The sequence below is a fragment of the Phodopus roborovskii genome, unplaced genomic scaffold (genome assembly GCF_943737965.1).
Source record: "Phodopus roborovskii unplaced genomic scaffold, PHOROB, whole genome shotgun sequence".
Classification (NCBI taxonomy): domain Eukaryota; kingdom Metazoa; phylum Chordata; class Mammalia; order Rodentia; family Cricetidae; genus Phodopus; species Phodopus roborovskii.
The window spans coordinates 13,143,124-13,169,116 of NW_026125391.1; the positions used below are offsets into that span (position 1 = coordinate 13,143,124).

The following is a 25,993-nucleotide window of genomic DNA, read 5'->3' on the forward strand; positions in this document are numbered from 1 at the left end:
ATTCATTCAAAGTCTAATGAAATATTTTTCATTCCCCTTAAAATGCACATTTAAAAGCAAGCAGGACATACTAGATTGGAATGAGAAATTGGCAAAAAATAATAATTAAGACTTTTAAAGTGCTTAGCCATCTGTTATAAAGTCAGGAGAATGGTTTAAAAAATTGTAATTTGTAAAATTCACAATTATAGAACTTGAAATCTTGAGGAAATATTCCAAACAACTATATGCACTTATTTTTCTTTAGACATAGCTAGCGAATATATCAAAAGACGAAATGAAACAAATGATGAAATATTTATGATGCTATTATCTTTCCTTTTTTTATCCAGCTATTTGGTTCCTTTGAAATGAAAGTATCCCTTATGGCAGAGAATCTGGCATGATACTATTACCATGTGTTCCGGTGGCTTCTTCCTATGTATGTTTTAATGTAACAGCAGCTTAGTAAGGCATAGGAGTCCTTGTCTTTCTGCAGATCCCCAGCTTCTGTGTACTTTGTGTACTTTGGTTTGGTCTTTAGTTACTTGTCTATTTTTTTTTTTTTTTTTTGTCTTTTTCCAAAACTCCCATGCTCTTAAGTTATATGTGTTGTCTGCAGCCACTACCATTTCTTTTAGTAAGAGCTAGCAGTTATCTATTAATTCTAAGATATCAGATAACTTTATCTTTTTTTTTTCCAACTTGATGTCTTTAAAAATGTCATGAGTGTGCTTGTTACACCTTCACTCCCTGACAAGTGCTTGGGCAAATTCTTGAGGATAAAGGAAGGAGTTTTGTAGCAGGTGGCTTGCCACTGAATAGCTTGTGTTCTTGATGGTGAGTGCATGCAGGAGAGCCCTGACAGGAGGCTGAAGTCTGGTTTAGTGAACTATCCTTCCTTACTGAGAAGGTCCTTCATATGTTCTGGTTACCAGCATTCTTGGGTGAAAGCAATGGTCTAAACCACTTGAAAACAAGGCTAAGAGAAGACATAAGATGCTTGTGTTTTTCAGTATAATATTTATGTCATTTATTCTTTTTTAAATTAACTTTTGTTTAAATTAAAAACAGTCTTATTTTACATAAAAATCCCATTTCCCTCTCCTTCCCATCCTTCCTTTCCCCCAACCAACCCCACATCTCACCCCCCACCCATTCCTCAGGGATGGTGAGGCCTCCCATAGGGGGATCATCAAAGTCTATCACATCATTTCAGTCAGGGCCTAGGCCCTCCCCCATGTATCCAGGCTGAGGGAGTATCCCTCCATAGAGAATGGACTCCCAAAGTTCCTTCACTAGGGATAAATACTGGTTTCACTGCCAGAGGCCCCATAGACTTCCCTGGCCTCCCAACTGAAGCCCATGTTCAAGGAGTCTGGGTCAGTCTTATGCTGGTTTTCCAGCTATCAGGCTGGAAGTCGTGAACTCCCCTTGTTCAGGTCAGCTTTTTCTGTGAGTTTCTCCAGTCCAGCTTGGTCTACAACTGGACTCCAGGAGTTCAGCTCAGTGTTTAGCTGTGGGTCTCTGCTTTTGCTTCCATCAGCTACTGGATGAAGGCTCTATGATGGCATTTAAGGTAGTCATTAATCTCATTATCGGGGAAGGGCATTTAAGATAGACTCTCCGCTATTGCTTAGTTGGGGTCATCCACTTTATTCTCAATATTTAGGATTTATTGTGTATATGTTAATGTATCTCACAACCAAGTAATAGTCACAGGGAATTTATTGGAAAGAAGAGGCTGCATCAATGTGGTTCCTTAAGAAAAGTACAGAGCCATACTGCCCAGCAAAATTTTCAATGGTCACAGAAATGTTCTGCATCCGAATTCAGTAAGTACTAGCTAAATGTATTCATTTGTCATTGGACACTGGATATTGAGATAGCATTCTTTGGAACTGAGTTTTTTTCTATTTAAAGTTAATTTAATTAATCACTTGTGGCTAGTAACGGTCCTTTAATAGAGCACAGGTATTGCCCAAGGCAAACAAAGCTGTGACATGATTGTTACTTCAAACACTCAGAGCTCACTAAGCAACATCATCTGCACATTAGGTCACCCCATAAATAATTGCAGATCAGACTTTCAGGACTCTCTAATATTCAGAGAGAGAGAGAGAGAGAGAGAGAGAGAGAGAGAGAGAGAGAGAGAAGCAGTTCAGCTCACATAAAAGTCTAGTCATTTTATTGAATCTTTGCTGTGTTGAGAATCTTGAACGATGTTATAAATCCATTGTATTCAAGAGTTATTAGACATATGTGAGTTCTACTGGTCTTCTTGCATAACAATGTTGTCTACATAAAGAAATGGAGATATAAGAGCCCTAGGCTTACCCCTTCACACCTTAGGAGCCCCAAGTTTACCACTTCACACCCTAGGAGCCCCAGGGGACACAGGCTTACCTCTTCACACCTTAAGTACAGGAAAGCAAAGCTGATTTCTTAGTTTTCTAGGAAATTCCCAGGGCTATCTTACTTGAATAACCAGCATTCTTCCTTCTAGTGGATGATTATGAGCCTGATAACTCCTATTCAAAATTTTGTAATGATTATCATACCGATACTGGGATTTTCCTCAGTGTGTTTCTTCAGATCTCCATTGACTGCTTAATCTTCAAATGCAAAATACTTAAGTACCATGATTTACAAAAAACACTTCCTCTATCCTCACTCCCAGCCATGGGTGTTGAAGCCTCACAATTCAGCACCTTGGTTATCACTTGCCACCTAGGTTATTCCCAAACAAATACTGCCCCTCCTAACTGTTATTTCTCCAGTAGCCAGATTGTGTTTAATTTTGTGTTCTCAAGAATAGAGATGCTATTATTTTTATGTGCTGAAGTTGTGTTACTCCAAAAACTTTTTTTCCATGACCAGTTAATGCATGACATAAATATACACAAAGCTCTAACTGGTACAGAACAAATATTTTATTTATCTTTTAAATGTTAAAAGTGCAATTGAATCATATTAAGTTCTTCTTTAGTAAATGTGTATGGCTTGTGAAACAAGTACCATATTCCCTTGTGATACATCTTTTGTGATAAAAACCATGATTGAAGAATAAAGAACACATATGGCTGTCAAGATGATCATCAAACACACCGATTTTGATGTTGTTTTACTGTGATATTCAGTCACATTAAAGTAATCAAGTTTAAGGAGAATAGTATAGGTTAATGGGCAGATACATGTATGTGATATGAGTAGATAGCACTTGTGTCTTTGTATGAGACAATTTTCTTAGCATGCTGCCTGCATAAGCTAGTGACCCCATAAAATAAGTCACATACACACATCTTATTGCTCTTGCCAGTCACAGGATATAATGTCCTATTTCAGGCTTCACTTTATTTACTAGGGCACAGATACACAGGTTCAAAGACAGCAAGTGTTGCTTCACATTCCAGCCTGTCATTCTTTGGACCTTTTTCAAAAATATCAGCTACTTAGTATCACTGGGAAGGGAAGTTTTGCTAAAATTAAAGTGCCATGTTGCATCCATTTTCATAAAAGTAGAAAGCCAAAGCCATTTAACATGTACCATTTGCAAACTAACTTCAGTGTAATCATACATAATGTTCAAAATATTTTAAAATAGCATGTTAGTTTGTTCTTATCATTGAAAGGCCAATGAAAAAGACGTTTTTCCATGGAAAGGAAATTATTTAAAGTCAAAAATTGATATGTTCTTTCTACATGTAAATATTTAACTTTTTTCAAATAAACTATTCCAAAAATAAAGCATTTTCACTTAAAGTTGGATTATCCAAATTTGTTTATCATGAATAAATATGCAACCTAATTTGTTGATTTGTGACATAATATGAGATACTACAAAAATAAAATGTCACTTTGAATTTTCTCTCTACAAAAAGGCTGTTTTCAAAATCTGCTAGATTTCTTTAATGGAACTGATAGACTTATGAATGTATAAATAGCAACACACATAATGATTTTATAAGCTGCCTGGAAGAAATAGACATAAGGGAGGGTATATACAACTAGGCTAACTAACTGGGATCCAAATTAGGAAAGAAAATACAATGTAGGATTCAGTGATGAAAGCCTGTGCTGCAGAATTCAGGAAGAGGAGGAGAGTGCTGAACATGCAAGGTTGGCATGGTAGCATTAGAAGCCTGACATTTACTTCAAAACACTTATAGTCAGTTGTAGAATCTGAGGATCCTACTGAGAATATCTAAAAGGTGAGACACATGAGGTCACAAGAAAGTACCCAGTGTAGTAAGAGAAGAGGGTGTGCCATGTTTGGAAACACGATGATTGGTTATTAGGTCTCAACCCCCTCTCCCTTCCTTTTCCCTCCCTCCTGCCTCTCCCTTCTCTTTCAGTGCCTCCCCCTCCCTCCCCGTCCCACCCCTGAGAATCTAAAAAAAAAAAAAAAAATCAAAGTTCAGGAAATTTGTGTGCACAGTGAACTTATGAGTTTGATATTTTCCCATGTTACAGGTTGAGAATATGCTGGTTATAAAATCTATCAACCTTATTTTAGAGACTACATTGGAGTGCACATTGTAAGGTGTTGCATATGTTTTACATATAGTTAGACGGGAAATGGAGGTGAGAGTGAATAGAGCTTAGAAACTGTCTTGGTCAGGGTTTACTATTGCTGTGAGGAGACACCATGACAATGGCAACTCTTAAAACATTTGTTTGAGGGAGCTCACTTACAGGTCAGAGGTTCCATCCATCATGGCAGGGAGCATGGCTGCTTGCAAGCCAGTGTGGAGCTAGAGGGCTAACATCTTGACTCAGAGGCAACAGGAAGTTCACTGAGTGAATTCAGTGTCACACTGAGTGAAGTTTTCAAAAGAAGACCTCAAAGCCCACCCCCACGATGATACACTTCCAGCAGAAGGTGTGGCCCAGGTTAAATGTGTCTCATGCAGCCTCAAGATCTGGAAGAAAGGCATGTGTCTTCCAACCTCCAACAAGACCATACTTCCTAATAGTGTCACTCTCTGTGAGCTTATGGGAGCCAAATACATTCAAACAATCAAAGGGCCCAGAGGCTATCCTTCTACCTAGTGACCATGCGTTGGTTTCTACTTCCTCACAAAAATGAAGATTGTCAGAGACTTAAAGTACCATTTTATCTGTCCTTTAGATTTTTTTTCATTATTTCTACAATTTCATTACTAATTTATCCTCTAATTCAAGCAATTGATCTATTAAGTTATTTTCTGAATAAGAGAGGAGACCATGGCAACGAAAGAAAACTTTTCATTCCACACTTGGGCACTACCACAATCTGTGCCTATGTTAAGAACATAGAGTGGTTGCTCAGAGTCTTATTCCAAGACATTTTACTTAGTAATACTCTGAAACCCTTCCATAAGGGCTGAAACTTTTGTCTTCTTGCTTTTGGTATCAAACATGGATGTTATTGTACCATTGCCTACATGAGTGCCTTCAAAGTAATGTTTATTCAGCATATTTCAAAGAAGTCCCTTTGCTAGTTGACGGTATTACCAGTATATACCTAGCTCTGTATTCGAAAAGGACTCCCAGCACTTCCAGCACTTTTGGGTTGTGTGTTTGTTCGATTGTTCCCAGCATTCTCTGGCTTCTTTTTCTTTATCTCTTAGGCTCTGACTTCACTGACCATCTCAGTCTGGGTTACAGGCTATACGTCTACCTGCTCTCTCTGTGTGCACTAATGCAACCCTTCCAGCAGAAGCCCATGAAACACAAAGTGCCTACAGCCCAGCCCTGTTTTCTGACAGTTCTTTAATTTTTCTGATAATCTTTATTTCATAATGTATACAGTGTATTGTAATTATAACCACCCCACATCCCTCCTGGAACTCCTCCTGACTCCTAACGTACCCCCTCCTCACTTCAGGTCTTTTGTCACTCCTTAAACCAGTTGAGTCTAGTTATTGCTACCCATGTCCATGAATGTAGGGCCATCTTCTAGAGTGTGGACAAGTTACCAGAAGCCACACTGAAGAACAACAACAAAAGCCAAAGAACTCTCCCTACTCTCATGTCACCAACTGCCAGTTCCTCTGTGGCTGCAGTGGGACCCCATGTCCCTCCCTCATTCATGCTGGAATGTTGACTGGCTTTATCTTGTGCTTATCTTAAACAGCTAACCACAGTGCTATGAAGTCATAAAACACTGATTGCCAGCAGAGAGTAGACCCCAATCTCTGACTCTTACACACCCTCTACCACATGTTCTAGGGTGTTCTCTGAGTCTCCCTCACCATTTGCTTCTAGTTCTATCTTTTCCTACCAATTTGTGTTTCTGATAATGGTTAACTTATATGTTTACTAACATTGAAGACTGAATGAAATGGTCTTAACTTCTTTTGCTTTAAGTCATAATCTGGGTTCTGCATCCACAACTCTAGATATCACTGACAATTTTACAGTTTTTTTTTTTCTGTGCTGTGTTTGAACTCAAGGTCTCATGATTGTTAGCCAGTATTCATTACTAAGCTATTGTGACATTTTAAAACCTTATGCCCATTGTGGACCTCGGTTGTTCATTCCAAGTTGCTCTGCAGACATTTGGCCTTAACAGTTTTGAAGCTGACTGTCCCCTCTTTGCCCCCAAAATTTCAAATTTCTGATGTATTCTTTTATTCTGCTATCCCTTAAACTATATAAGCTTGATCATTGGACTTGCCTTGACCCCATCTCCTCTGTCTCCTCTATACAGTGGATAGTTTTCTTCCACCTGATTTTTTTCCTTTAAGAACTGATCACTGTCCTCACCCCAGGATAAGCTTTGCACAGAGCAAATGCTCAGTAAGCATGTGATGGAGTACGTCATACTTCTTGTCTGCTATTTATTACTCATGAAGAAATGGTGAGCCTCATTAAAGCCAACAAAATAGGATCTTAGTGACATTCCTTTTTCTCTACCCCTAATGAAAGCACAGCATTTAAACCACCCAAAATAGAACTGTTAGAAAAACATTGTTCTTTGAGCCCCTGCAGTACGTATACTCGGCAAAAATCTGTTCAAGCCACATCTGTAATTAAAAGTTTCAGCTGCCAAATAATACGTTCTGGTTAAAGCCACATTACTATTATGGAGTGTTTGCTGGGTGATAGAGCAGGCTTCCACTTTCCTGCTCAGTTTCTCATGGGAAACTCCTGTGGAGGGGCATGGCACCTCCCTGTTGGCCTTCATTGTAGTAAGGCAAAACATGCTGAGATTGGAAAAGATTCTCTCCAGAAGTAAAAAAGATGGCAGTTCAGTGGTTTTCCTTGGTGTCTTATTGGGTTATCTGGGACATGATATGCCTGTTAAATAGGTTTACCAGACAAAGGTTGTATTATATTGAGATGATTAAATTGTAAGAGACTGAAATCATGTCACACACCAGACAGATCTTACATAAGAGCAAAAACAATTCTAATTTACTACAATGGAAGACTAATTAGAGGTTTAAGCTGATTCTCCTTCCTTTTTTATTTGCATTGAACCAGAAAGGGAAAATAGGCATTGTGATAGAGTATGTGGCTTAATAATTTAAAATTTTGGATGGAACCTTTAAGAAGAAAATATAAAAATATTTCTACTCTAGTTTTGGATGTTGTTTGCTTGTCATGATTATTTATTTTAAAATTATTACTAGTATTTTAAAGTTAAAATAAATTATTCTTAGTTCATAACCTAAAGAACTCTCACAGAATGATTCAAAAGAAAAAATACTCTATTATTTTTTGTCCTTTTTGTATTATTTTGTGGATTTAAAAAACATATTAATAAAACATTTGCTCATTGTAGAAAGTTAAATATTATAAAATGGTAAGTAGTAACTACATGTAAATTGTTATCATTTTGCTAAGCATTGGGTATGCCACTAATAAGTCCCTTATCATCCTACTTTATTACTTAAAAATAAGACAAATACACAGCACAGTAAAACCAGACCAACTCAGAGCCAGTATTCTAGTCACCAGACTTCTAAAACAGTGGCTGTCTTTGGATGCTCACTCGGCATGGTTGGTTCTGAATGGCTTCTATAGCAGACTACCATCAACTTAAGTATTAAGAGAGCACATTTATTGTCTGGACGCCAGAGCCAGATGAGTATCCCTGGGCTAATATCATGTCAACAAGACTGGTATTCTTGTACGGGGTCTCCAATGGACATCTTTTCCTGCATTTTCCGGCTTCTGAATACTGCCTGTAGTTTCTAATGTAGACCTTACTTTCAAAGCCAAAGTGACAAGTCTTTTTCTCAAGCTTTGTCATCTGATGTGTGGGGTTCTCTTTTATAGTTATAGAGAAAAAAAAAACTGTGTGATAGCAGTGGGTCCACTTTAAATCAAGAGAATCTCCTAGCAAACTTAAATTCATCTTTATCCTTAATTCACTCAGATTTATCCAACTGCCTCCCTACTGAATGTGTAGACTATCTTCCTTATTGTTGTTCCTTAAATAACACAGAATAGCAAATATCACTGCAGCATTTACATCTTGCAGCTCATTATGAGTACTCTAAGTTGTAGGCAAATACATGAACATCTGCCTATGTCAGATTTTTAAGTAAATAGCAAAGTAAATTGGCATTTGTCAAAGAATATGTAAGTTTCCGGGACAAGACACATAATAAATTATTATTTGCACACAATGCATAAATTAATTCTCATTTTTGTAATTCTTTACATGCAAACACACAAAAATTTATTATCAGAGTATGTTAATTGGTCCATTTTTAAACATCTAAAATTGCATAACCACAAGAAAATAATAAATATTATAAAATGAATACTCTAAGACAATTCATCATGAATTGTGTTAGTAAGGTTTTCCAACAGATTTAGAAAAGGAATAATTCTCTGCTACAAAGCAGGCATTGTTAGTATATTTGCAATAAGAGAGCAGAAAGACATGTTCTATGGAATTTATCAAAGAGGAATTCTATAGGAAATGACACTCACTTATTACCATCAATGTGGCCACTTATTAGATGTCAGACTTCACACAAATGATTTTGAAAGACATTTATACATGAGTTTCATATTTTCAATGACTATAATTAGAAATAATATCATAATGCAGAAAATCTGACTCATAACGTTAGAGATTCATATTATCCCAGCCAAGAGGGTTGCTAGTTGTAATGCTCTTACTATTTAATACTGAATACCACTTTCATAGATTCATAATGCTTGTCTAATTATGCAACTTTTTGTTTGGTTTTTCAAGACAAGGTTTGTATATCTCTGGTTTTCCTGGAGCTCACTCTATAGGCCATGCTGACCTTGAATTTAAAGATCCATCTACCTCTTCCACCTAAGTGTTATGCCACCATCACCCAATGGAATTTTTAACGAGAGTAACTTGCATTACCAGTCAGAATCTTTGTCTGTAGCTTTAGGCTGTTCTCAAGCCTTTGATCCACCTTCCTGTCTGTCAAGTACTAGGATTAAAAAAGTGTACCACCATGCTTGCTGATCTGATGTCTTTGATTAGCTAAGTTAGAGAATATGCTATGCTTCTCCAGTGTTTTTAATAATTGTGGTATATATTACTGAGACATATACAACATAAGTCAGAAGAATGACTTGGGCAGGAACTATCCCAGGAAACATAATCTCCACACAGGACAGAGTGCTAAACACATAAGTTCTTAAGATAGCCTATCAGTAGGAAATATCAGAAAAACCCAGAATGGGGAGAAAGAATGTGCCTAGGTTGACAGATGCCCAGAGAATCAGGAAGAATGCATTGTGCCACAGAAAGGATCTGAAGTTGGTACTAGAGGACTGAGCTTCACCTGTGATCAGACAGCTAAACATTCATGGCAAGTGCACTAACTCCTTGGATTTCCCAAACAAAGACGCATTAGCATATTAGAAATATTTAGTGATCTAGTGCTTATCCTTGGTTAACTATCATGACAATTAATATTTTGAAATCATTTGTTTAAAATATTCACATAAGTAATTTATTTTTACTCAATAACTCCTTTTTTCTTATGATCATTCCTAATGGAGATATTCTGCATCCTATGATACGTATGTAAGATTGAATATTTATGTCAAAATTATTAGTGTAAAGAACATTCATAACCTAGGATTAAATATTAATTGAGGGTTGGAGAGATGGCTCACCGGTTAAAAATGCTGTCTTCTCTTCCAGAGAACCACATGTGATTCACAATTATCTGAAACTCTAGTTCAAAAGGTCGGGTTCCCTCTTCTGACCTCTCTTGGCCAGACATTCATGGGGGTGCACAGATAAACATGATGGCAAAACACCTATATATACAAAATAAAATAATATTTTAATTTCTTAAAAGTCAACCAAGATTTAAAAAAAAGCACACAATAGGTAATAATTCTCAATGGGTAGTGATATATTTCAGGAATAAATAAATAGAATTTATACTTTGCAAAAAATGCAAAGAAAATATGTATCAGTTAGTAATAAAAGTATTTTAATAATAGTGAAAGTCTAGAAATGGATAGTTGCTTTTGTTTCCTTTATTTATTTATTGTTTGATTGATTTTACATCCTGCATTAATCTCAGGAGTCTGCCAGTTATTGGCACGCGTCAATCTTATAATTTCACTTCATTGGTTGTGTTTTATTTCAGTATAATTTTGTCACTCTTATAAGGATCACATGAGGAATCCAGAGAGAAACACTTCTCAGTCCTTTGCCAACATGTGTGATGAACAATATTGTTAGTGCTCATTCCCAAATGAGTAAATAATTTGCTGAGTTAATCTATATCTTGCAATTACAGTTAGCTCATGAAAGCATGAGAGTGTTATCACTGGAGTTTGAGTCCACTTGTGTCAGAGGCCTACATACATCCAAAGATTTTCTGTGGGGTTAAATGCAGATGTACTCTTGCAAATCATGATTTTTCCCCGAGTCTTCCTTAAATACCCTGTGACACACACTAGTTTCCTGGTGTTGCCAAGCCTGAGCCTGGTAGCTATGCCTACAATTTCTAATTTGTTAGCCTATGCCTTGTCACTTTGAAGTGAGATAAGAAGAAAGTCCTAGGACCCATTCTGCTCATGCTCTTTCTTTCCAGCTCAGGACCTGGAACATAATTTTTGATGCACGGTTTTTACCTTCGGAGATTAGGCCTGATTCTCATTTTTTTTTTTTTCGTTTTTTCCCCAAGTTTCACAATGTTTATTGATAGATACAAGTCTATAAAATTAGGACATGAGCATGATTTGATACGTCAAGTAGACTTAATTTCAATACTATAAAAAGAGGGACCAATTCAGATTCTCACCATTTGTTTCACACCCACAAATACCACTTCAAGGGCATTAAAGATCTCTCAAAACTTAAAAGTTTTGTGCAAATAAACTGTTTCGTTTTAAAAGACTTGTGCACTTGGGCAGACTCAGGATATTAAAATCTGGCACATAAAGTCCATTACAAGAGGTAAAAATACAGGCAATATACTATTATGACAACAACCATCAATTACAGTTAAGAATTTTTCTGTAACAACCAAATGGATAATCAAATATTGCAACAACTCAAATATTACTGAGCAAAGTGCATCTCTACAGTATTCAGTGTTGCTATCTTCTTCTGGTTTTTCATTGAGATGTAGAGGATAGATGTGGAGTAAAGGTGAAAAGGCAGTAAGTACAACCAGCCATGAGATACATTCATATAGAAGATCTCCTCCAAAATTAGTTTTCTCCTCTGACCTCTGGGGCTTAGCAAATGAGTACCATGGACATCTTCAGGCTTTAGGGAGCTCAGCACATTGAAAGTGAAAGTAACTCTGAGGAGAAAGTAGCTCCTCATTAACCCTCTTGTGTAAAGTTCTGCAAAGACTTGCCTGAGAGCTGACTGAGCTCTCTCTGGTGACTTAAAATTACTGAAATTCAGGTGGAAGCTTTTGCTAGGACCATTGAACAGAGCTTTCCTCATGAAGATTGCATTACAGATTTTTCAAAAATAAGTTTCAAATAAGTATATGTTGCAGTTTCTAGTGTATCCATGATTTCTACTTTTTTTAAGATCAGTTTTTTTTCTAGATTTACATATATATATATATATACATACATATACATATATATATACATATATATACACATACATATATGTATACACACATATACTATATGGTATTATATACAGTATATGTGTGTATACATATATGTATGTGTATAAATATATGAAACTTGATAATTATGTCTTTCTATACATCTCCTCCAACCAAAAGCAGTTGGCTAGGATTGCTTTCTTTATAGATATCAGTGGTATTTGCATAATTACTCCTTTGTGAAATCTAAAGTAGCTAGCCTAGTTAGAACAGTCAGTGGAATCCTTGTTACCAGAGGCTCTAGAGGACACAGGAGGATAGGACAATGGAAACAAACTCACAGGATGGTGGGAGGAATAGGATGTTCCACTACATAAAGAGTGATTATAATTAATAGTGTTGTGTTGTATAATTCAGAATAGCTGGCAGAGAGCATTTAGAATGTTCTCATCCCAAAGAAACCATGTGCTTGAGATGAGGAATAACTGATTTTCTGAATTAATCCATAAACAATATATAAAAGTTCAAAATCACCATACTCTACCCTATAAATACTCATAGTTATAACCTGTCAATAAAAAACTTAGATAGAAATATTGGTAGCACTAAAACATGTAAGAAACAATTTCCAAGGTTAAATTAATCATTAAGCCTTCCTATAGCATTCCTCAACTTTTGTTCACTTTTCCTTTCCCAACTTTCCACATCCTCTTTGGTCACCTCCCACAGTCCTTACTGTCTCCTTTACTCATCCCACAGTGGTACAGTTCCTGGCAGCTACCACTTATGATTGTCCCCCTTGGGGTTTCTTAAACTACTGATATTTGGGCCTACATGTTTCCTCATGGAGGGGCAAGCCAGTACTTTTGTTCCCTCTTGACAGCCAGAGTTTAGTCCATTAGGTTTCAGCAAAAGCTGTGAATAGATTTCAGCCTGAAAAAAAAAAAAAAAAAAAACTCAGTATTTTTCTGCATAGGTCAGAGACAAAAACAGAAAGTGTGCCAGGAGAGTAACTATTGGGGACTCAAAGTCCCTCCTTTCTATAATGTCAGCATTTTCAAACACAGTATCAAATACACAACACAACATGAAAGATCTTGCTTTATTTCTATATCTAAGAAATGAAAGGGTTTGGGGTTTAAGTTCACAATTGTGGGGAAGAGAACAAAGAAGTATGGACAGTTCTGCTATATTTTTTTTTAAGATTTTCATTGATCAGAAACTTCAGGAAGATTATGTCTAGTGTGACACTTTACAAAAGCTATCTTCTGATTTTTATAACATTCTACTCTAAAGAAGAGTATGTAACATGGTTACGATAGAGCAAGGTGCTTGAACGCAGGCATCATCCCATTACCTCCGTAAGGTTGGATAAGTTACCCACTTTCTATAGTTTAACTCCCTCGTCAACACTATAACATTATGCATATCATATGCATAATGTTATATGCATGTTTTATGTATAAGCAAGTTAGTGCTGATAAAACAGGATAGTATTGCAACATAGAAAGTGACATATAATGCTAGTTATCATCAGAAACAGCCTTATGATCACACCACCACAACCACTACCACCATCATAGATAATGGACGGCAACTGCACAAAGATAGAACCCAGTGCTTCCATTCTTCTAGCATCACTACAGTAAACGGCAACCGTATAGAATAATGTAGCCAAAAGAAGTAGTAACATACATATGGGTAATGTGAGTGTGTGTCTTCAAACATATACCCTAACTCTAGACTTTCATTCCAGCCTGATCAGCTTCCTTTTTCCTCCCTGAGAACTGGGGACATAGGCAGGGTCACTCACAGTAACACTAGTCCATGTTGTGCTATTGTGTTGAGAATGTTTTCGCAGAGTTTGAAGTTAGAAAATACTGACAATGAAATATTTCAGGAGTCAGAATTAGACATAAATTATGCTCTGCGGAGGTGTCTTCTTATTACCAGGGGTCAGGTCATAGTCTCCAACCTCACATTCAATTTCTGTTTTAGCGCTTATTCAGTTTCAGTCTTGAGAGAATTAGGAGGCCAGCCAGTGAAGTATAATAAATCTTACTCAGACATACCCGTAATCAGTGATTAAACCTCCCATTAACAATTACGGCAGTGCTGGATAGAAGTTAAATAGAAAAGTTATTTTTGCTCCCATTTCACATTCATGTTAGGAACTACAAAAACTCATTTTAAAAAACGATTACTATATTTGTCTGTCTGATTGCTTTAGAATCAGCACCTTATTGACATGGTTGGATTTTTAATTTGAGAAGAACGGACCAGGGGAAGAAAGACAGTCTTTGGCATTTATTTATTTATTTACTATATTTTCAAGTTTAGACGTGGGAGCGACTGGCTCTTTATTTTTGTAATTTCTATCTGTTTTCTTTGTCTCAATCCCCAGCCTCAGAGCCCAACTTGAAGGTGCGGTCCAGGTTAAAACAAAAGGTGACAGAGAGGAGAAGCAGCCCCTTACTCAGGCGGAAGGATGGACATGTTGTCACTTCACTCAAGAAGCGAGTGTTTGAGGTGGCAGGTAACTGAGGATTGGGTAGTCACACACTAGCACTTGCTGGTCATGGCAGTTTTATTTTAAACCTAGAATGAACATGCCTGCTCATTACTAAAACTGACTCAAAACTATTCTTTGAAAGACAGATTTCTTTGTGAACTCACAAATAGTTCAGTAGACCTTGCTGCGTATTCACCAGCTGCATAATGCAGGAAATGAAACGGGGGTGCACCTACCTGTCAATCAAGGCACAGCTATGCAACACCAGTCCTTGCCCTACTCATTTTTAGAAAGGGGCAGTACATTTGGGAAATGCCAAGCAGTAGGCTATAACTTTTAATGAAATCTGATCAGAAATGAACAAAGGGAGGTTCAAGAAGAGCATGTCCCTCCCCACTACTCAGACCTGAATGTAGGAAATACATCTGGGAAAATTAAACTATGTGGAACACCAAAACGTTGACTTTTCAACAAATTTACAGAACTCATAAATGACTTTATGTGTTTACTAGTGACCTGGGACTCATGGCAGGAGGGGAAATACTGCTTTTTATGAAGGGGAAAAGACTGTCATTTTCACAAGTCTCAAATGGAAGCGTTCATATTTTTTTAACTGCCTGCTTAGAAGTGGGGTGAACAGGTTAAGAAATTCAACCTGATGTCTTACAAACTCCCTCACCCAATTTGTACCTGTTTTGAAATTAGAGAATTACCTAAGGATACAAGAACCTAAAGGGCTAGCCACAATAATGCTGGCTACTGCTTCCTAAGGGTACAGCAACCTGAAGGGCTACACAGAATAAGACCGGCTACCATTTACTGGATACCCAGAGCAATGCTTTGTGCCTGGACATTTCCTCCGTGTACAGGGGAAAGAGGGAACTCTGTTCTCTTCCCTAAGGAACTGTTTGACTATGCCAGTGTACTCAGTTGGTGTTGGTGCTCTCAGGTCGGATCACACCCTTAACATGTTTTAGAATAATAGGTACCCTGTCTTTCCTTTAGCCAGAGCAAGTTTTGAGAGGAAAGAAGGAGTCTGAAAGAGGAGAAATAACTTTGGTACAAATACCAGTGCAGCTAAAAACTTGACAGTTTATTTCACTTTGTGAAAAACACTCCAGCCTCCTCTCTACTCACAAAAGAAAAGATTGGTGGTGTTATGCAAAAACAATATTAGTGATTAGATTTTGAAAACTTTTTCCTTGGGGGATGAAAAACTTGAAGAAATATAGATACTAAGAATAAATGAGTGCTCATTAAATTCTAAGTTTGAAATTTTTTTCCTTAATTTCATGGGATAAAAATTCATCCTTTTTCATCTCAGGAAATAGGGTGAAACATGCCTACCTTGTGTGATTGCTACTTTTATATACTTCCAGCCTGTGAGCTGGTACTGGCAAATACTGGGGTAACCATTTTGTTTGTTACTTTTTAATTTTAAACTAATATTTTCTTCCGAGTCCAAAAGTACGCGGCGGATCTGAACCCCAGTACTCCCTTCCCATTTCTCAGTGGGCTTCTAATTTGGATGCCCTGTGCATCTTGACAGTAAATGTTTCTAGTGCCTAGTTGGAGGCTCCCACAGGGCCGTAGCAATTAAACTGTCACTTCTACTACTCTCTTCTTTACCCTATTCTCTTTTCCCCTTTACAGGTTGAAGCATCTGCTCTATTTCTTCCTCTTTCTTCTCTTAATAGTTAATATGTAAGAGCAAGTAGCCATTTCACACATTTTCAAATTCAAGTATTTTCTGCCTCTCTTCCTCCAGAGCCTTGTCTTCTTTTAAAATTGTATGAGGTGACTCAGCCCGGTGCCTGCTGTGGCCTCCCCTCTCCCTTCTCTATTATTCCTGTTTCACTAGGCATTTATTATACTTCAAGTGCAGTCCCACAGTCATTCCTTCTCCTAGGTTTCCCCAGTTTATCCACAAAAGCACTCACCACTTGCTCTCAGTTCTTAACCAGTTTGTTGGGGGTCCTGTTAGAGTAGTCGAAATGCTGCAAACACAGAGGTTTCTATATACCAAAACACTTGTATTTTAATATCACATAAAATAAGATACTTTTATATGGTAAAGACAGAAGAATGTTAAAGAATATAGTGTTTTTAAAAATATAGAAATGAAATACTAGTGAGAAATAACGCCCATTCTGAAAATGTAATTCAGGAAAAGAAGCACCTATAACAATTTTTTTAAGTGCATTTACAAAATAAAAATAAAATCACCTAAAAAAGTGCTGTAACTAGCTGGGCAATGGTGGTGCACATCTTTAATTCCAGCACGCTGGAGGCAGAGACAGGCAGATCTCTGTGAGTTCGAGACAAGCTTGGTCTATAGAGTGAGTTCATGGACAGGCTCCAAAGCTATAGCAAAACCTTGTCTCAAAAAACAAAACAAAACAAAACAAAAAGCAAACAAACAAAAAGCGATGTGGCTGTGGTAATGAATGTCTATAATGCAAGCACTAGGGAAGCTGGGGTGGAGGGGTTGCTCAGGCATTTGGGTCAGCCTGGGCTGGACAGTGTGGCCCTGTTCCAAAGTATAAATATATAAAAAAGAGAGAGAAAAGATACATTATAAAAGGCAATGTTGAGAAAACCAGATTAATCAAAATGTGATTGAAATGTATGGACAGAAAGTCTGCGAGCACATGGGACAGAACATTTTGTAGTAACAATAATTTGTTCAAATGACATAGACAGCCAATGTCAGGACCAGAATTCAATCACTAATTCCCCATTCTTCTAATCGCCCTGTAGTTCAGAGTGAAGCAGTATGTAGAATTGACTTGGATGTTAAAAGTTATTTTGATGGAGGTCAAGAAAATACTATTTGGTATTTGTGGGCTACTGATCAGTGGGGGACAAATGGTATACAACTAAATTTCCAGGTGGGATTAGTGAATGAGTCAGTGAAGTGAGCAGAAGAAAAGCAGTGTTAAAAGCATAGTTTGGGAATGCATCTGTTTGTATGGAGAGTGATGTAGCTTGACTGACAGCAGAAAGGGCAAGAGTAGGAATAAACAGAAAAAAACATTCTATTGGATTCTTCTGGGAAGAATTTTAAAGAGAATCTTCAGAGATTCTCTAGTGACTCTCAACAGTCAGAGTTTCTGGCATAATTTAAGAGAAGGTAACATAAATTAAACTGGAATGGCAATAGTAAGACATGATCAGATATGATGAAAAGGGAAATGAAAGGCCTAGTGGCTCAGGTGAAAGAGAGAATAGGGATGGGGGTAAAATAAAGACGCAGCAGGAAACACCTCATATTATAATATGGTATAATCTATACACATGTATTTGGGGAATAAACATACCTAAAATTCTGCCCTGGAGAGATACAGCAGGGCATAACAGGACTTGCTGCACATCTAGAGGACCTGTGTTTGTTTTCTAACACCCATTTGGAACAGCTCACAATTGCCTGTAACACCAGCTTTGGAGCTTTGGAAAGGGTACCTGACACTTTCTCCTTGTCTCTCCCCTCTCCAAGGACACACACATATCTCTCTCTCTCTCTCTCTCTCTCTCTCTCTCTCTCTCTCTCTCTCTCTCTCTCTCTCTCTCTCTCTCACACACACACACACACACACACACACTAAAAAATCCAATGTTCCAAAAGAAGTCAGACTTAAAGTTTTGAGAGTTACACAAGAAATACTATGTACATGAAAGTAGTGAGCCCAAAGATCATATAGAACATCAAAGCAAAAAGACAGAGGAGGTACCAAGGTCTGTAAGCAGAAATTGATGGGAGAAAGAGATGAAATAATGATCACAGAAGAGGGGCTGAGAGTCTGGGGTTGTTTTCCCAGATGCATGAAACTTTAGTGGTATTTGAAAGAAAGCTTGCTGTTGAAAGCGGGAAAACCATGGCAGGAGAAAATGAGTTGGCCTTGAGAGGACAGCTCTTATTACCATTCCATCAGATGAGAGAGACAAATCTGATGAGTGGAGCAATCTCAGTCTAGAAGTGTGTGGATATTTAGGAACTGATGGAACAAAATCTGAAAACCATAGCTAGGATACAATTGTGGGTAAGAATAATTGTGCTGTCACTGGAAAGGGGAGAGGAATGAAATGACATGGTTTTGAAAAGCTTCAGAAGAAATTGGGCAAGGGAGCATAGTCAAGGCATAGAAAGAAAAAATGTAGGTGGGAATGAGGTCCCATCTCTCAGTCTCTGAAGACTTGAGGCAGTGCCATTGAACAGAAGAGGGCTAACACGATGTAGAAGAGGCACTTAGAAAACACTCAAAGTGACTGCAGAGGGTGGGAGGGACTAACTAATCAATGCACGATTTCCCAATGTTCAGTACAGTGACTTCTGCAGTTATAGTTCTAGGAATTGGAATTTTCAGTTTTTAATTGGATGTTTTTAAAAATACATTAGTTTCTTTACAAGTTAAATACATGTAAGTTTTTAATCTGAAGATTATCAAATATTCTACATTGTTTTCAAATTTTGCCTCAAGGAATTTCTTGTTAATTGGTATTTAAATATTTATACCACTAAATTGGGCAACTTTTCTTCTTCCAGAAGTTCAGTGGGGTAAAATTCAAGTCAACTGACATTTTGCAAGGCCATCAGCAGGATGTGGATACTTTTAGTTTCGATATATTTTTCTTTAAACAATCTGACTAGCATGTACTATAATAAGATATACTCGTAGTGCATGAAATAAAGACAACTTGCATCAAGACCACTTGCATCAAGACCACATGCCCTGGATTTTTCTGGTGTTTTGACAGCTTTCTTTGACCCCATATGCAAATTTAATATCTCTATCAGTGTATACTTTTATGATACTATGAGAGAAAGCAAAAACATATGACTTTCTTCTTTTCATTAATGGGTTCTGTGACCTTTAATAGCTTTGTATCTTTAATAGAAACTGTGAGTAACATATGGTACTTTTGACAGTTGAAAACAAAGAGAGGAAGAAATTGACAACTTTAGAAACATTCCAAACATTTTCTCCATTCTTTTGTGTACTGCTTGTCATCATGCCTAGTAATACGTATTACACCTGGTACTACATATTACCATCTTTTATGTTGTTCATCAAGGCTTGTCTATTCCACGATGTTTTTCAGAATCTTCAGTCAGTAGCAGCTCTCCAGGGTCCGGTCCCAGTTCACCAAACAATGGTCCCACTGGAAATGTTACCGAAAATGAGGCTTCAGGTTTACCTTCCACGCCTCATCCTGAGGTAAGGCGCTCTTCATCCACTTCTGGAAACTGGTTCTGTGATATAGAGTGTTACTTGAGGCTAGGCCTCTTTGCTTTCAGACAGTGTAGATTTATAATAAGAACCCAAATATTTCCTGTTGTGAACAAAGGTTAGCTGTCTTTTCACAGTTTTGTATTGATTACAGCATTATAAACTTGATTACATTTAGAGATGTTTCCATGACCATCCATGGTGGGAAAATGCTGAAATGCAAGGCAACATTACTACCTTGTCAGCTGTGTTCACTCTGTACTGCCCAATGGTGTACAGATGTGTAGTCCTGCCTAGGTACTGGTTTATCTAAGGGTAGCACACCCTAAATAAGTAAAGTAAACCCATGTGAGGCTCTCACACTAGCTGCTAACAAGGTAGGTTTTTATCATTTGACATGAAGTATAACAGAAAATAACTGATGGCTGTGTTATGGTTGGTGGAACGAGAGCTTTGCCGAGCAAACATTTATTTAGCTGTTTCCCTGGTGGTATGCATATAAAGATGAATAAAAATGGGAACTCCGTTCCTGAGACTTACTTAGTACGGAAGTTTAGTTTAAAATATTATCAGTGACACAATACTGAGAAGAAAGTGACTGTTGGCAAGAGTTGGTGTGCTTTCTGTATTAGGCTGTGCTGAGGTAGCAGCCTAAATAGCCATGTTAATGGAACTATTTTTGAACAGACTGACCATAGGCTGAAGGCCTAATTTTTTTCATCTATGCCTCATGCTGCCTCCTCCTTTGCATCCTCTGTGCAGGAAGAGTTGCTATGATTCTTTCCCATGCAGCTGTTACTTGCCTCTTGCTCTGTGTTTTACAGAGTGTTGGTACTTTGAGACTAAGAGACAGTGACCAAATCTGTCATTCATTGGGTTGTATCTGCAGTGTTCTGGCCATTGGGTTATCCACACTGTACCAAAACCCTTCTACCTGTAGGAGAATCACTGTACTGTCTCCTAAAAGAACCCAATGCCCTCACAGCTCCAGTCAAGAGTTCCTCTAATCTGTAATTTCATACATTTCGCATGCAAGCCCAAAAACATATGCACACACATATACTGCTAGACTGTATAAAATCAGGCAAAAATTAAAATGTGGAATTGGAGGTTGTCTCTGATAAACCCAGGGAGTCACTTTTATTTAAAGGCCTCATAGTTTTCACATCGACCTTTGGCTTCCCCTAAACTCCAAAAGCCCAAGAGAAAAGAGAAGGCTCAGTGCTGGGTGAGCAGCACATGCTAAGCACAAACACTGACAGCTCCTTGCTGGCATCCCAAGAGTTCATGGCAAAGCTCACTTCACCCCCACAGTGGCAGAGCCTCTGCCTGAAAAGTGTAACATGACTACAGCTGAAATCTCAGCCTCGAACTGCTCTCTGACTTTAGAAGCTCATATGAGCAGAGCCCCAGGCACGTGACAAAGCAGCTGTGAATCTTCCTCGGATTAGGACACCCTCTTCTAAAACTTCTATTCTGTTTTCCAGAGAACATGAGAAGAAAAGATAAAGGCCCCACTTAATGTGCATCTCGGCTACTTGAAGGTTAACCTCCATTCTGACCTTTATACCAATCGCTAAGGCTCCCATGAGCTTCCTGTTATTATCTTGTCACACTCTACCTCCTTTCCATCATGCCCTCCACAATATGATGCGAGAGAATATTCTGTGAATAATGGCGATCACACATGTAACCGGGACTTTCAAGTGTTGAGCTTGCATCCTCATATTGAGTGATTTTTGTATTACCCTTCAATTATTTCCAAGAACAGAACAATTTCATCACAAACACAAAGTAAATAAGTTTTGTATTTCCACTTTTATTTGAATAATGTTATTCTCAGTGTCCACTAAACACATAAGGGTTAGGTTCTAGTCACTCCTAGGGCTATTTGTACCCTTGGAAAATGACAGCACATGGCACTACTTTCAGCAGCATGGATAATTCCCAGAGATGCAGGGTTGATGCTTTGGCTTTGGCTCATTAGTAGTATCCTCACATTTTATTAGATGTAGAAAGAGTTATGATATTTGTCTGAACATATTTAATGAAGGGATGGAGAAGAGTGGAGACAAGCTGTGGGATTTGATTACAGTTCAGAGGGAGGACAAAGAAAGTGCAGCTTGAGAGTTACTGGAGAAGACATCCTTAACTTTTCATTATAAACACATCCATTCACTACTCTGTTAAAGTAGAATAAAAACCAGGAAGAAATGTTAGTGAAAAAAAATTGATAAAAATGGAAGATTTTCCTCTTCTATTTGGAACCTACTGAATTTTCTAGATTCCCTAACCCTAATTTTAAACATGTATCTATATATGTGTGTGCAGCTGTATACTTTCACAGATACAGAGAGAATTGAGAATACAAATTAAGGCATTTTACTTATTTTAGTACATTTTGTACTCTTCAATCTTTTATTCTCACAAATTGGATTGCCTATCCTAGGTCTCAGCTAACTGTTGAACATATTCCATCACTGTAAATCTTTCCTCCCACCCTCACCAGTCAAAAAAGAAAAACAAAATAAAACAGAAGGAAATGTGATTTAATGGAGTTTAAAGGGTAGAGGGATTTCTCCAGGTCAGTGACAGGACATTTGCTTCCAACGCTGGCAAGGATAGTTCAAAAGCAAGCAGTGACTTACCTCATAATGAATTAATTGTGTGCCTGAACTATGCTCCAAAAGGCCAGGTGGGCAGACCTTCATGCACTGATGGGCAGCCTTTCTGTGGCCCAGAAACAAAAATGCAACCCTGATGGCTAACACGTGTTTCTGCTGCGTTATGTTCTCAGAGCCCTGTAGTGTATGTAATTCATTCTGGATAGGTAAGGAGGCAGCAGAAGCTAGGCAGACAATCAGCAAATTAACATCCTACCACGTAGAGAAACCAGACCCAGGAAAGTGTGCTATCACTTTGAATTCTCTGTGTGATTTTTACAGTGAACCCCCCCCACAAGATTATTAATAGACAGGGAAGTGTGCTATCACTTAGAATTCCCTGTATGATTTTTACAGCTAACCTCCAAGATTAATAATAGATCATGATTTCATAGCAACAGAAAGTTTGAGAACAAAATTACCCATGCTATTAGATGCTAAAACTTTGAATTGTGTAATTTGTCACTTAAAAATATTCTTTTTTGTTCAAATAACAGAGGTAGGTTTTCATCTTACGGGGATATCTCAAGTTCACAGTTTACCTGGAGTACAAAGTAAGCTGATGCTAGCCTATGCAACATTGGGAAAAACATGTCTCAGCAAGAAAAAGAAAGACAGTTGAGTATATCTCTCAGTGGTACAGCCCTTGCCTAGCATGCAGAAGGCCCTAGACCAAACCCAGTCAAAAATTTAAAACTATACAGCATGGATATGAATGTCTTTCTGTACTATGGCCTGTAAGTAGAAACAATGCAACCTAATTCTTTCAGACCACAGGATGGGATTCTCTTTGCATTTGTTGCTTAGGAAATTGGAAAAGGGAACCTAGAGTTCTTGAGCCTGTTTTTGTTTTCTAGCATATAAGCAGCAAGTCCTATCTGATTTAGATGTGGCGCAGGCAGGAGTTGATTGAGAATGTAGTTCAGGGTACACCAGGGTATAGTGAATGTCTTAGCATTGTTTGAAGGCTGGGCTTGGGCATTGCTACAAAACCAACTATTGGTCAAGGTGCCAAACTTCTATTAACCCTGGGATTCCCGATTGAGTAAATGGTAACAATAATGAATAATTCCTGCCACTTTGTTGAAAGGAGTCACTGTTTTCAAGGCAGGTTGTATACTCTGAAATTTGAAAGAAGTTCAGTTTTGTTGTTATCATCAGTGTGGACTCTTTGTAGGGAAAACTCATTAAGTTGTTTGTCTTCAGGCCAGCAGCTCTCATATGAGAATGCATCTCCATCTGCTCTGACCACTTCTGTTCCGTTTCTCCTATTTTTACATATTCTCAGTCCCAGAATGCAGACTGTTGGAGCTACTCACTTTACTTCTCTGTAAACTTGGTTGGGAACTAAAACCTCAAGTGTTTCTGTTTCCAGCTCCTGTCAAAGATGTCTTTAGCCATCTAGTTACTTGGATGGTTAATACTGTGGACCTGCGGTTCAAATACGCTTCCATTGGTATCAGCACAATGATGCTAGTATATTCAGTAGATTCATTTGATAGCTATCTTAGCAATAGCCAAGCTCCTGGTTTATTTCTAGTTTAACATTAGTGGCTGTGTCTGCTGTTATTTTTTAAAATAATTTTTTCCAGCAAAAGCAAATGATTTTTTAAAAATAATTCTAATAATAAGGCTAAATGTTCTAAGATCACCAGAAATGATGTCTGTGCTGCTCCAGGCTCAAATGATTCATCTGCCTGTTGTTTTGTAATAGTTGTCATGACATTTGCTTTGCTGTTTTATTTGTGGGTACCGCAGCATTAAAACTTGTCCCCCACTTGGAAAAGCAATTGTTATGACACAATAACCACATGAGCCAGTATTGCAAAGCAAGATCTTCAGTGAAATGTAAATGCAAAGTTAGAAACCAACCTTCCAGGGCTCTTAGCAGCTCAGCAGCACTCCCCCCCCCCCCCCAGAGGACCTAAGTTCAGTTTCCAGAACCCATGTTGAGTGGCTTACAACCCCTTGTAACCCCAGCTCTGAGGAACTTGACACCTTCTTCTAGTCTCCTCAGAAGATATTGGAATTTGCTCAATGCAGTCATAAATAAAATTGAAATTCCAACTTCCAGTTTTTGCCAGTGGAGTACCACTGCATATATCAACCACATTGCAAGCAGGCCTCATGCCCGGGAATAGTTGGCCAATACAACGTAGACTCTATGTTTTCTTTGTGGGCTCTTGTTTTTTGTTTGGTATTTCTTGTTTTGGTTTGTTTGTTTTGATTTTCATTTTGTTTTTACTTTTGGGTACTGTTTAGTGGCAGGAAGAGCATGACCTCAGGTGGATTGGGAGATGGGAAGGATCAGTTGGGGAAGGGGGAGAATAGAGTGTATGAAAAAACTTAATAAAAATATTGCTATTATTATGCCCCAAAATTTATCTCACATTTTATAGTTAATATTACCTTCAATATAGAGTGAAAAATTAAAACTTGGAGAGTTTTACTTTCTGACAATCATTCTTTTTTTTAATCATGTAGAACTTTGTATCTCATTTTTCTGAACAATGCATAGAGAAGAAATGCAATCTTGAAAAACACTGGTAAAGCCATTAGCAAACATTAAGCCATTAAAGGATCTTTTAAAATGTGGCTGTCTTGTTTTTAGTCTACCACTTTAAGTCAAAATCAACTGACACAAGTGTGTCTTCCCATAGGCCACCCTGATAGACTTGGATGCTACCTGGCCAGATAGTCAGAGCTTCTGTCTTGGGCTGAAGGACCTGTTTTCTAGAGAAGGCAAGTGGCTGTCAGCATCCCTAGTCAGCCCGTGGCAGAGTTCCAATGTGCAATGCTCACAATAACCATTGTTTTTTTTATTAGTCTAGATTTCTTACTTACCTAAGGTCTGTATTTCTTTTCACATCATCTGGCCTATTGCAAATCATTTTTAATATTCAGTAAGCTGAGCATTTTACATTCACTTTTTCTATGAGCTTATCAGAAGTAAGCAGATCTTACATATTTGTTTTCAAGCCAGAGGTATCAGTAAGAAAGGCATTAATTTTTGCTTGCCTCCCTTTCCCTATCACCTTCCCTCCCTCCTTACTTTCCTCTTTTTCTTCTTCCCCCTTCTGTGTTTCTTACCCCCAGGGCAGTGGTTTTCCCTGTGTTTTTTTCTTACAGAGCGTGTACTTTATATTTTGTGTCTCATGAATTTTAGAGAATATGGATGGCACAGTATTGTTCACCTCATTTCATTTCTTACTTTTCACTGACCATGTACTTTTAGATTCAGTCATAGCTTATGAATGCTTTGAACCATTATACAATCCATGGCTCCTGGTGCTCCACTTTATCTGCTCAGTCCTACTCCTCAGCAAGATAAGCTAAGGAGTGCAGCCACCACTATTCTGACAGCTTCGTGAGAGACGGTCTGGAAGGGCCCATTTCCTGGAGAGGAGTCCGTAGGTCCATGATGTGTGCTGACGTTATGGTTTATATTTCTAAATTGTTGGCAAAAGTGCCTGTCATTGTTCCCCTTTTAATTTCCTCCATCCAGAGCATCAATAATGGCATTTCTCACTTTTCTCACTCCTGTTGTGGCAGAGGTGTGCTTCCATTCTTTCAAACAAATAGTTCCTT

At 37.9% G+C, this 25,993-nt stretch overlaps 1 protein-coding gene across 1 annotated transcript in view; it reads left to right on the forward strand.

Moving 5' to 3' along the window:
* The window catches only part of Hdac9 (histone deacetylase 9), a 757,858-nt gene that overhangs the window by 393,866 nt on the left and 337,999 nt on the right, over positions 1–25,993 (forward strand). Inside the window, exons 7-8 of the mRNA XM_051175100.1 lie at positions 14,407–14,538; positions 19,615–19,730. Coding sequence (XP_051031057.1) covers positions 14,407–14,538; positions 19,615–19,730 — 248 coding nt within the window. The remainder of the gene's footprint in view (positions 1–14,406; positions 14,539–19,614; positions 19,731–25,993) is intronic.